Raw genomic sequence first — 13370 nt, 5'->3', positions numbered from 1 at the left:
CCCCCTCCGGCCTTCTCTCCATCATCCAGAGGGTCCCCCCATCATGGGGATGAGCCATTCAGGCCATAACCCCTGCATCCCATCCCATCCCATCCCCCCCTTTCCTTCCCCTGCCCCGGGGCGCGGCCCCTTTAAGCGCGGCCCCGTCCCCTTTACTCTATGTTTACATAACACAGCGGGACCGTACCACTGACAGGCTGGCGGGGGGGGGGAAGAGACGATGCGAAGGAAAGGGTGGAACTCAGCGCTTCCCCCCCCACACCCCGCCGCTCACCATTCCTCAGACGCTCTAACCGGAGCCCGTGGGGCGGGATCACGAGTGGTCTGAATGGTGGGGACGGCGGGAGGGGAGAGAAGGAGGAGGGGAGGGATGCGCTGCTCTGCTCCTCCCCCCCCGCGGGGAGTTGGTACATCCCCCTCGGCGCTCCTCCTCCGCCCCCCCCTCCCGGGTGTAGTGGCTGTTGTCGGGCAGCCGGCGGCTCAGTGCGGGCAGCGCTTGGGGATCGTTCCTTCCTCTTCCCTTTATTTCCCCTCAGGATTCGATTCTTCCCTTCCTCGCCCCCGTCCCGACACTCTCCCCCCCTTCCCTCTGCAGCGGATGGGATTGTAGCAGCGGGTGACTTCGGCGGCGGCCGCCCCCATGTTTTCCCCCAGCCAGGAGGAGCACTGCGCGCCTAACAAGGAACCCGTCAAGTACGGGGAGCTGGTGGTGCTGGGGTGAGCGCTGCGGAGGGGCGACGGCGGGCGGGAGGTGGGGAGGGAAAAAGGGAAGGAAGGAGGGGGGGCATCAGCAGGGGACCCGTCCTGGGGTGGGTTAGTGGGTAGGTGGGGGGTGCCCCGTCCTCTCTGCGCCGGCCGCGCTCGGACGCGGAGCTCGGAGGCGAGAGAGACCCCAGAGGAGGAGGGGGTGAGGGGAGCAGCTCCGCTTCCCGCCTTTCCCCCGCCCGAACGCCTGTGTGCATGTGGGGCTTTAGGGTCCCCCTGTGAGGGGAAGGCGGCGGTGATGGAGGGGGGCGGCCCTTGAGGTCTCTTTGTGAGGGGAAAGAGGCCCTTGGGGTCCCGCTCAGAGAGAGGCGGCTCTTGGGGTCCCGCTCGGAGGGGGCGGCCCTTGGGGTCTCTTTGTGAGGGGAAAGCGGCCCTTGGGGTCCCGCTCAGGGAGGGGGGGCTGGCAGCCCTTGGGGTCCTGCTCTATGGGGGCAGCCGCTGGTCCCCCCGCAACTTTCCCCGTGAGGAGACCGCGGTTCGGCTCCCCCCTCCGCTTCCTTCCCACCCTCCGCTTCTCCCGCCGCGGCTCCGGCTGCCTCGGGGGGTGGGAGGGCCGGCGGCGGGCGGGCTGTGGGGCACCGTAACCGAGGGGCCTGCGGGGCCGGGTTGGGAGGAAAACTTTTGCGTTAGGGTTGAGGGGATGCGGAATTGCCGGGAGAGACCGGGGAGGGGATGGGTTGGGGGAGTAGAGGGGGGAGGAGGGAGGAGACCCCCGGTTGCGTCTTTGCGCCGGTGCCGCTCGCAGGTTGCTATCGAGGAGCCGGTTTCTGAGGCTCTCCCTGGTGGTTTCTTCCCCTGGCTCCCAGAGACGGCGTCCTCCTTGCAGATTGCAGGGGAGATGACTTTGGAATTAGGAGGAGAGGCGGGAGAGGAGGGAAAGGGGCGGCGGGTGTATGGTGGTGGTGGGGGGTGGTAGGAGGATGAAGCACTTCAGATTCGTTGTGGAAACGTTTATTTTCTCAGCTTGATACGGATCTTCAAGTAATCCGCTTGGTATTATGTTCTTGCCCTGCTGGTAAAGCTTGCAGCCTTTCTGCTGTACACTGTGGAAGAGGATGAGGGGAGAAGCTTCTAAGCCGTGCTTGCTGAGAGCCCTTGTGAACCTTCTAAGAGATGCTTAATTTTGCTAGTTTAGTGTGTAGGAACATATGGTTAATGGAATAATTTTTAGCGATAAATACAATAGAAAGGTTTCAAACCAGCCGTGGAGCAGAGCAGCTACAGCCTTGCTGCGTTGTGCATCCTCCCCCAGAATCTTGTTGCAGGTTTGCTGCAAGGTCGTAGGAAACCTTATTCTGGTTTGTTGGGGATATTTTGTTGTTGTTTTGGTTAAGTAATTTAATGAAGAACTGTGTTCATGTCTGCAGAGTAACTCCTTCAGTGTCTGGGAACAGATAAAAAGAGCACTCAAGACAGGTACTCGTGTCCAGTGGTGTAGCTTTTTCCTTAAGGGATGCTAAATATTTCTTATCATGGGACTAGGTCAAGATATAGTTACAGTCAAATAAAATACAGCTATTACCCTGAACATGGCATGGCTGGCACTTGAAAGAGTTGAATTTAAGTCGAGTAGCTTGATTTGGGGGAAATATCTGCATCAGGCTAAATTTAATAAAGAAACCTTCTCACTGTTTCAGTTGTGGAAATGGAGGGTAATCTCAGCTGTGCAGCACTGTCTCTAACAATAAAGTCATAGTATAGTGTTGAATCTTTAATTAAATTAGAGTGCATAAATTGATGTTGTGCTGCAGAGGCTTTTTGTGCACAGCTGGAAGCATTTTCCTTTCTGTTGCTTTCCTATTTTTAGCAGCAGTTGAAAGTACAGAAGTATGAAATGTTTTGGCTCTGATCTTAACCTAGCAAAGTCTGGTGTGCTTTTCCTTTAATATTGAAATGCATTGATCTCAGCTTATCACTTCTGCCAGAGGTCTTGATCTTCACTGCTGTGTGTTGAAACACGCCAATAAAATTTAAATAAACTTTATATGACTGAGCTTCATTTTTTTTTTTTTTTTTACTTGAGTACCAGCTGTTCTCTCAAACGACTGTCGTTATATCTTCAGGGTGCTAAAAAAGCAACCAAAGCTTCTTGTTCTTGTAGTAGAATCACGAGTCGGGGAAGAGGCAGCTGAATCAGGCTGGTCAGTGTAGGCTGCAGTGAAACAATGGGGCATTTGGTGCCATAATGTGCTGGGTGGATGTGATGTAGAAATAGGTAAGGCTGGGATGGAAACAGTCCAGGAAATGCTGCGACTTCAATCACTGCATTTTTCCATTTTTGGGTGGGAGGTTGAGGTTTTAAGATGCTCCCGGAGTCGCTCGCTGTGTTTTCTATCAGAAGTGTCCTAAATGTTACATGTGGTGCCATAAATAATATAAACACACTTGTGATTTTTTTGGTGACTCAACATTTGTGACTAGGAACTCTTGGAACAGCTTAAACATCTGTTCAGTACCCTAAATATATATTCATAATACCTGTTTTGTGTTAAAATTTTGTTCCATTTAAATAAAACAATGCAAATCCCCCCCTCCTCCCCCTAGTGAAACCCAGACCTGTGAACTGCAGAACCAAAGCACTGCAGCTCCTGTTACAACTGCTTGATTAAAATTGGTAGTGACCTCACAGCAAGATTTAAAGAAAAAAAAAAAAAGTTCTTTTGAGGCAGTGTTTGTTGATTTGTGGTTTTTTAGTAAAAAAAAAAAAAAGCATTGATTGTGATATTGATGAATAACTTAAGTCTTGAGCTGTGAGACTTAAATTAGATGGTGAAAAGCATGATAAACAAAGGAGCTCAGCTACCTGGCAAACTACTGAGTCTTTTTTAAGGTGACAAAACTTTATCTTTTGCTCTTGCTCAGCAGTATTAAAGTAGAGTTGTTCTGTACTTGACCTCTGTATCAAGTGGAAGGTATTTTTTTGGCAGTGGGTAGTTCTCCCACCGGAACCAAGCTTCTGTCTTGTCTTTCAATAGTAGTGATTGCTTGTCTGTGCATTAATGTGATCAGAGGGTAAAGCCCAAGGCATCTGAAGTCATTTGTTGCAGCAAATACATTTCTAATAACCTTCTCCTAGTACTCTGTTAGGTAGTTTCTGTAAGTGATGTGACAGTGCATGTCTAGCTAAGGTTTTGTCGAGGTTTACATAATCAATGCTGTTGTGAATAAAGAGAGTTTATGTAAATCAAGGCAGACAGGTCAAGATGGCTGGGAAAGAAGAGCTCATCTGCTGATTGTGAATCTGATTGTGTACATCTGCTTGTCGCATCATCTGTTCACAAAAGGCTATAGATTTCTCAGAGAAGCAGAAACATTCATATTCTAATTTGTTTTGAAAAAGAAAAAAGCTTTTTTTTTGAAGTCCCATCAAAGTAATGATGACCCATTGTATATTTCTGGACACATGGGGTTGGAGGGAATTTTGAAGAACTATTGAACACAGTAACAAGTACCTGAATAGAGTGTGAGGCTATTAGTGTGGTGTTTTTTATAGACTTCATTTGGCTTGTCTGGTTTATGGTTAGGGATGCAGTGCAACTTCAGTTAAGAACTGTTCTAGGGAAAGCAAAAATAACCTCTTGAGGTGTATGTACTGTCCCTCTCTTCCCAGTGCCCCCCTCTCTCTTCCCAGTGCCCCCCTCCCCTCTTCCCAGTGCCCCCCTCCCCTCTTCCCAGTGCCCCCCTCCCCTCTTCCCAGTGCCCCCTCCCCTCTTCCCAGTGCCCCCCCCATTCTCCTCCCAGTACCCCCCCCATTCTCCTCCCAGTACCCCCCCCATTCTCCTCCCAGTACCCCCCCCATTCTCCTCCCAGTACCCCCCCCCATTCTCCTCCCAGTACCCCCCCATTCTCCTCCCAGTACCCCCCCCATTCTCCTCCCAGTACCCCCCCCCATTCTCCTCCCAGTACCCCCCCATTCTCCTCCCAGTACCCCCCCTCTCCTCCTCCCAGTACCCTCCTCTCCTCCTCCCAGTACCCCCCCCCATTCTCCTCCCAGTACCCCCCCATTCTCCTCCCAGTACCCCCCCCCTTGTCCTCCCAGTACCCCCCCTTGTCCTCCCAGTACCCCCCCATTCTCCTCCTCCCAGTACCCCCCCATTCTCCTCCTCCCAGTACCCCCCCATTCTCCTCCTCCCAGTACCCCCCCGATTCTCCTCCCAGTACCCCCCCGATTCTCCTCCCAGTACCCCCCCCCCTTCTCCTCCCAGTGCCACCTTTTCTCCCCCAAAGTTTTATTTGCACTCTTCAGAGTTTGTTTTCAGACACACATGGCTATGTCCTGGCTGCTCCTCCTTGGCTGCATGGGGTACTGTCCCTGAAGGAAGGTATCAGTGGCCTGATGCAGATAAATCCCTCTTCTTTTGGGGCTGCATGAATTTAAATATGTAACTTAGGCCATAAATACATCTTTGGAGACTTTTCCAATAGTAGATGATGTCAGTGGGCAGCTTTAACTACTCAGAAAAGTCACTTGATTAAAATTATGTAAGTTGAAGGAGCAATACCAAAGAAGCAGAAGTTTTAATCAGTCTCTAGCAGCAAAAGGATTTTGTACCTGACATTAGATAATTTCAGTGTAGTGTTTTGCAACCAATTCTAAGGGATTTGTTGTGTTTTGAGTAAGTATATGCAAGTAAATGTAATACTTCTTACTAACAAAAAACTATTAGCTACTCATTGGCAAGGAGGTGCAGCCTGGTGTGTCCTCAGCTGAGGAAGGCTTTGTCTTACATGCTTAATGGGTTTTGTGGTATTTAATACATTTTTTATTGAACTAAACAGATCTAACTCATCGGGCTGCTTCTCAGTGTTGTTACAGTGATCACTTTGAAATCATCAATATTTTCTGTATACATTTTCCGGAGTCAACCTGTAAAATCAATGAGCTGGCTAACTGGGAGCCTAAAGGAGCCACTGGGAATTGTTGGTTGAGCTTTGTTTCGTGTGAACCACTGGGCACTGCTGGATGGAGAGACTGGAGTTCTGGTTCAGTTGAAGCTTTTGAAAAAAGCAGAATAAAATGCTCATATTTACGTTTGCAGCCATAAATTTCACAGTAACTTCTGGGAAGTTGTTCTGATTGCTGGACCAGTTTCAAATTGAGATTTGAAACATGAAAACATATCTTTTTGTATTAATCTGAAGGGACCTTAATTTTTAGACTCCTGTCTCTTGTACAGACTTTTTCAGACTGGTCAAAGTTGTTCCTTAACCTCTACCTCCTTGACAAGCCAGACATTCCTGAAATGTTCCTACTTTTAAGCAAATACTGATTTTTAACTTACCTGTTTGGCTTTTCCCCCAGCTCTTTTTAATCTTCCTGGACTGCACAGCAGAAGTTGATGCAAATTTCCTGTGTTGTTGACAAATGCAGGGGCAACATCTTTGCTTGCCCTTGATATCTGTTTGCTTCTGGCTTTGGACTGAAGTCCCTGGGAGGGTTATCCTTGCTGGGGCTTTAAACTTGGCACTTCTACTGCTCTTAAATGGATTTGGTGTTTGGTGTCAAGCTGAGGCTTTATTTTATGATTCTGCAATTTTCTGCACTACATAGTATAGGAATATTGGTGACAATGCTTAAGTTCTGCTTTTTCAGCCTTACAGTTCTTTAGACTTCATTTAAAGGAGTATCTCTAGGAAATAATGTTAACCACTCAGTAAATATGTCCAAGGTCATGATTCTCTCTCAGATCATTGGCTCCAGCAGTCAGAATTGGAAGGCTGCTGCTCTGATGAAACTGATTTTTTTTTTTTATTTAATATTGACAGTGGCTTCTTGGAGACCTTTTTGTCTTGTGCTTGCTTTGTGATGGATCTAATATGCTGCAAATTGAGAATACATGATCAGTACCAGTTCAGAGCTTACAGATTAATCAAAACACCACAAGTATTATGTCTGAACAGAAAATTGACTGCAGTGGAGGAAAAAATAGCACAGAGGGTTATATCTGAGAAGAAATTCATGGGTTTTTCAGGAAAAACTTGTGTATGGTGGGATAGAACAATGGCTTTGCAACATACCCGAGTTGGTTCTCTGTGACTGTCCTGTTCCTTGAAGTAGTTTTGACTTTTTCAGGGCTGAGGTTTGTGCCCAGCTGTAGGATTTATTCACAGCATCTTGACACTAGTGTAAAATCAGAGTGTAGAAACTTCCAGCTGGGAAAGCTACAGTCTGTATTTGTTGAAGCAAAGCAGAGCCAGAGGTTAATGGATGGACTTGATCTTGTAGATGTTTTCCAACCAGTACAGTTCTACAAACATTTACATGTTTTAATGCTTGTTATAAAAAGGAAACTGAGGGCATTCTGGAAGTTAAACTGTAATCCCTTTGGCGTGTACAGGCAACAGGTCACACATCTGGAAGTAGAAGACTTATTATTTTAAATTGAAATATGGAAAATGGGCTGTTTACTCGAGTGTACAAGTCTGGGAAGTGCAAGACACTGTTGCCTTTTATCGGTGCATCTCATCTGTAAACAAAGAACTGCTCCTTTCCTGTCTTGGCAGAATCAGGGATGCACAGCTTTCCATTTTCAATGGAAATTTATAAATGAGTAGGTACCATGAAAGTCCACTTAGTTCTACTGTAGAATATGCACATAAACCTAGAAGTTACTTTCTAGGCTGTTTAGATTTGGGTTTTTTGTTGCTAAAAGCAGCAGTTTGCTGAAGCTGTTTCATGCTCCATCTTCACAGCGGGCGTTTCCAACTGTGACTGCAAGCTTGCCTGAGAACAGATTTTTTCCTGAGAAGTCAGGAACTTTTTCTTGTCTTGTTCAATCTAAACTGTGGCTGGTTTACTCCTTTATTATGGAGTTAATGCTGCTCCCTAATTTGCTTAGTCCTTACTCCTCAGTAGTGATAGCTCCTCTCAACTCGAGACTTTGAGAAGAGGAAACTTTCTTTTTCCTGTACTCCAAGCTAAGGAGAAGCTGGGGGACCAGCACTGAGCCTGAGCCAACATGCCCTGCTGAAGGTAGTGTTTATTGGTTCTCAGTGCCAGCAGAGAAGTTTTACAGCTGCTTGCAAAACACTAGAGATGTGCCTGTAGGCAACAGCTGTTGAGGTAGGCTGAACCAGCCCTCCTCTTGTCGTATTTCTTCTTGGGGTTGTCTGCACACGTTGTGATTCTGAGTTTGTCTTGAGTATGTGATGAGGATGAAAGATTCCCTAGAAGACTCCTCTGAATTGTTGGACAGCTGCAGTTTCATTCATGCTTAGCAGAAGGCTTCTTATGATGTTATCTAGAGTTGTGTTGGGTTGTTCTACACTGCCATACCTGAGGCTTATTTGTCCTGTGGTCAGTCAGGCAAGTGAAATAGAGGAGGGTTCAGCCTGAACTCCCAGCTTGAAGCAGAAGCTCAGTTGGTTTCCAGCTGTGCTTTGTACTGTCAGATCCTGCTCTACTTGTACTGTTTGATACCCTAAATCTCATTTATTTCCTTTTATCAACAAACATCCTTATGTTTATTCTCACACTGTCCCAAGGTCACCACTGAAAATCTTGCATGTGACTTGTCACATGCTTAAACCTCAAGGGACAGGAGCAGGGCTGCTGGCATAGAAAGCATGCACACTCCCAGAGGCTTGTAAGGCAAAGCTTCTCATCTTGTTTGTTTTACAAACAGATCACTAAATGGTGTCCTTGCATTTTTCACTTTATCACCTCTAGGTGCTCATACTGCCTTGAGGGGGTCCCACTTTTCTTCTAGTTGACTTGTTTCCCCCCACAAGGTGCAGTGAAGAATTTTATACCCACCTTACCACTGCCTCATGCTTTTTTAGATGTCTGCTGGTGTACCTCTGTGCAGGTTAGTACACAGTGTCATTCACATACTTCAGGGAAATGATTTTTAAGTTCTCTGGCACATTGTAAGTAACATCTGGGATTAGACTGTTTTAATCCTAGTACTTAGGGACCTAGAATAGTTCTTGGCCTTCATTAAACAAATAGTGCAGTCAAGAGCAGCAGGGTCTTCCATAGCAGTAGATTAGAGTGCTGTGTGGGTGTGTGTGATGGAATAGGTGTAGCAGTGCTGTTCCAGCTCTTTAGCTGTGGTACAGCATCCTGTATCTTCTCTGGGTGACCAGCTCTGCCTCTGCTGTGGTCTGACTCACACATTTAACCTTGACTATACCCTCCTGTGTGAGTACTCTCTTGCTGGGTCTCTGTGTACTGCTGAGGTCTTTATAGTGGGTGCACTTCTGGGTAAGCAATTTGAAATTAAAGAATGACTGAGGAAGGGTAAGGGCAGCAGTCAGTAAACTGTTCTGTGGGTTTTCTTGAAGTCCAAGTAGACATCATGGTGCAGGGAGTTCAGCAGTCAGTATCTGGGTGTCTGCCTTTGGATTTGGACATAACCCAAGACTGTGGATTACTAAATTATGAGAGTTCAATCATAAATGCCAAGTTTTAATTCCTAAAAACTGTGCATCAAGCAGGAAATCTGTAAGATGTTTCAGAAATGGGAGTTTAATCTCTCAATATAGACCTTCCAATACCTGAAGGGGGCCCTACAGGAATGGTGGGGAGGGACTTCTTACAAGGACATGTAGTGGTAGGAGAAGGGGTAATGGCTTTAAACTGGAAGAGGGGAGATTCAGCTTAGGTATTAGGAGGAAATTCTTTGCTGAGAGGCTGCTGAGCCCCTGTGCCAGGTTTCCCAGAGAAGCTGTGGCTGCCCCATCCCTGGCAGTGTCTCAGCCCAGGTTGGATGGGGCTTGGAGCAACCTGGGCTGTGGGAGGTGTCCCTGACCATGGCAGGGGGGTTGGAACTAGAACATCTCTAAGGTCCCTTCCAACCTAAACCATTCTGTTTCAATGATTTGACTGGCTCAACAAAACAAACATCTTTCTTCTTGCACTGGTGAGGCCACACCTCAAGTCCTGTGTCCAGTTCTGGGCCCCTCAGCTCAGGAAGGAGATTGAGGTGCTGGAGCAGGTCCAGAGAAGAGCAAGGAGGCTGTGAAGGGATCCAGCAGAATTCCTGTGAGGAAGGGCTGAGGGAGCTGGGGGTGTTGAGGCTGGAGAAGAGGAGGCTCAGGGGAGACCTCATCACTCTCTCCAACTCCCTGAAAGGAGGTTGGAGCCAGGGGGGGGTTGGGCTCTTTTCCCAGGCAACTCTCAGCAAGACAAGAGGGCAGGGTCTCAAGTTGTGCCAGGGGAGGTTTAGGTTGGAGATGAGAAAGAATTTCTTTCTGGAGAGGGTGATCAGGCATTGGAATGGGCTGCCCAGGGAAGTAGTGGATTCTCCGTGTCTGGAGCTATTTCCAAAGAGCCTGGATGTGGCACTGAGTGCCATGGGCTGGGAACTGCAGTGGGAGTGGATCAAGGGTTGGACTTGATGATCTCTGAGGTCCCTTCCAACCCAGCCAATTCTATGATTCTGTGATTCTGCCCTTCCCACAAACAGCACATTTGCTGTGTGAGAAGACAGTCCTTAGAGGAAACTTTTGCCCAGTGAAGCTTCCACAGTTGTAATATAAATGTTCAGTATTTGAAAACTTGTTACTGAGGGGCTGTTGGCTTGTGAGAATGTGTGAACTGAATGACACTGGCCTTGCATTGGCTCCATGTAATTTTTACTTGTTCTAATCAGAATAGTTTCTGTTTCTAAAACCATCAAATATCAGCTGTTTTGCAGTGAGTTGGTTTGGTTGTTTTGTCTGTCCAGTTCCTCCAAGGTTAACCATGAAGTCAGAAGTGTGCATGAAGCTTTGTAGTAGTGGCAGTTACTCACTCATGGTGAAAAAAGAACAATTCAGCTGAAAGCTTTCCTCTTTTTCATGACAGAAATACTATATAGATGACAGAGCCGTTGTGAAAATGGATACAGACATCATCTGCAATGCTGAAGAGTTTGTTGTATTAAAAGTAAAGTGGTTTTTGAGATGAGCTCAATTTGATTAGGCATGATATGAAGGTGCCAATTGCTGAAGGACCTATTAGGCATGTTTCTATCAATAGCAATTTGTTTCTCCTGTAGGGAAGGGAAGTGAGTAAGCCCTGGTATGTGCTTCTGGAAGTGATTTATTTTAGGTGTGTTGTTTTTTTTCCCCATTTAACAGTATCATCTTGAATACTGATTTCAGCACACTGCATATCCTGAACTTGCATGCTTCTAGGAGGATGAACTAGATGAGAGGCTGTTTCTAATCTAATGTAGCAGAAGGGTTTCTCTGTTAGGGAATGGTATGAAGACACATGCTCTTAGGAAGGGTTTGGCAATAAATACCTACAGTTTATCTGTTATATGTATTGCTTATGTAAACTAGGAAATAACTACAGTGCTGTGTAGTAGAGGACTACTAAATTAGTGTGCATTTACTATGCTGACTCCTCAAAGGAAAACAGAACAGGCAAGAAAATTTAACAGAGCTGGCACATAGTAAGTAAAAAAGGAGATCCTCAGGTATTGTAATGTTAACTGATCCCCAGTTTCTCCTTTTTCCTCTTTTCATTCAGCAAAAAGTTGGCATAGTTTTCTCTGAGAAACACTTTTGAGAGTCAGTCTTCATATTCAACTTTAGTGATGCATTTAATGGCTTTTCAAATTACTCTTCACCCTCAAATATGTATGCTCTTTTTATTTTAGAATCAAAGAAGTCCATAAACTGTCATGAAACAATTTTTTTCCTTAGACTGGATGGTTGTAGTAATGCCTGAACAGAGGGGCAGATTTCAGACTTGTGAGGTGTATCCTCTTAAGGCACGTGAATGTCATGGGTGAAGACAAAGTGGTATTGACTCTGAAGACAATTACTCACTGTATGAAAGTAAACTAAACAAACCCAAGCCTATAAAAGCTTAAATCTCCTCTTGTGGATTACAAATAAACTGGAGACCAAATGTGCAAACTCTCCAGCACATGCCTTTAGGAAGAGTGCAAGAACTGTTTAGTCTAGACACAAGTTAATGGGCTGAAACTTTGATGTAAGCACAGCTGTATTTCTTCACGTGCAACACCATGACTTTATTTTGATGATGGCTGATTTAGCAATGGTGGAGTTGTAGCCTTTGAAACTGAAGTGTCTGTCCTTTCCCAGGAAAGATGGAGCTGCTGACAAGATACTAAGAGCTAAGTGGTTCCTGCTTCCCCACCCATCCTGTGATAGGGCTCTGTATCTCACAGATGACTTTTTTTTGTGGAACACTGACTAATAAACCAACACATTACTGAACTTCCGACTCACCTTCCTCCTACTCCATGCTTGACCTCTGAGAGCAAACAACTGTAAAACTCAGTACTTGGATTTAAAAATCAATTTGGCTTTGGGCAGGAATCCCTCAGACTGGATAGGATTGCTGCTAACAAATGTGCTTTGAATTCCTTTCAAATCTTAACATTTGCTGGAATAATTTCCTGGTGCATCAGGTTTGAGTTCATGAGGTTGGTGTGTGGCCTTTTGTCACAGGCTGTGGGCACAGGTGCTGTTCCTGAGTGCTGTGGGTGATGGGAGAGGTTACAGTGCCTTGGTGCAGCTTTGTACCCCCTCTGGCAGAACAACATTGGAGACAGAATGTCTTTGTATAAGAGTGTTCCCTGATCTGATTCTATCAGAAGATTGAATTAAATGGATTGTCCAACCCATAGTGGTTTTTATCAGAAAACTACCAGCAAATTATGCAAATAGAACAAGTTGCTCTTGGGGCAGATGTATAAGGAGGGAAGCTTTGGTTGATGTGAGTAGCTGAGTAACCTCTTCCACCAGAGCTAAATCTGGAGAAGGCATTTTGGCAACAGCCAAACAGATGGGTCTTGCATATTTGTTTTTACTCTTTTGTTTTTAGTTGGTCCTCACTGGACTAATGCAAGGTCTGAACCATGAGAGATGCCTTTTAATGCCACTGGCAAAGCCCTTGGGGCAGTCCTGGTGTTTCTAGAGGTTACAAGACCTTGCTTCTATGGTCAGAGTCTGTGGAAGCTGCAGTGCTTGGAGTCTGAGTGACTTAGGTAAAATGTCATTGCTGAAAGTGCTGGGGCAGAGACTGCAGGCTCCTCATTTGCTTTTTGGGAGGAACACTGAAAATTCTTTTTCCTCAATTTTAAAGCATTTCTGTAACTTTTTGATTGTGAGCCACTGCACGCATTTAAAGACTTTGTCAGTTTTTCCCAAAGCTGTATGTATGTTCCTCCTTTAGCCTTTGAGAGATAAATAAGCTGTTGTTTGGAGCAGTTTCAGAGTCTGCTTGCTGTCAGAGCAAAAAAGTCTAAACTTTTGACTTCTGTTTTGTGCCTTCCTTTCAACGTTTGAGCTCAAAATCCTGCTGTTACCTTGCTGGCTGAGCCCTGCCTTGTCTCTTTGGTTGCACAATCCCACTTCCAGCTGCAGCACTTGTTCCATGTCTAGTTTTATTCCAAGTTTTGAGTTGCCAGCATGCAGAGCCTGGTGTAATATAGCAAATACCTTTCCATGTAAGGATAAAGGAAGACTATAAAATATGAAGAACTGTTCCTCTGTAAGCAAAGCTGGGGTTTAAGTGATTAGTAGAGTTTAAGTCAAGCTCAGCATAACCTTCTAGTTTATTATGTGCAAGGAATTGGCCTCTGATGGTATATTGCTAGTTTGCACCTTAAACTCCTCAGAGAAGATGGGTGGCACTCGGT

General features: G+C 46.0%; 1 protein-coding gene across 1 annotated transcript in view; it reads left to right on the top strand.

Annotated features, from left to right (window-relative positions):
* The first annotated feature begins 441 nt into the window (after positions 1-441).
* Positions 442-13370, top strand: part of PELI2 (pellino E3 ubiquitin protein ligase family member 2) — an 82911-nt gene continuing 69982 nt past the window's right edge. The window contains exon 1 of the mRNA XM_030452048.1: positions 442-717. Coding sequence (XP_030307908.1) covers positions 641-717 — 77 coding nt within the window. The 5' untranslated portion in view covers positions 442-640. The remainder of the gene's footprint in view (positions 718-13370) is intronic.

This window comes from Calypte anna, chromosome 5A, assembly GCF_003957555.1.
Source record: "Calypte anna isolate BGI_N300 chromosome 5A, bCalAnn1_v1.p, whole genome shotgun sequence".
NCBI lineage: Eukaryota > Metazoa > Chordata > Aves > Apodiformes > Trochilidae > Calypte > Calypte anna.
Note: the sequence above shows the minus strand (reverse complement) of the source record. Positions and strands in the feature narration are given on the sequence as shown.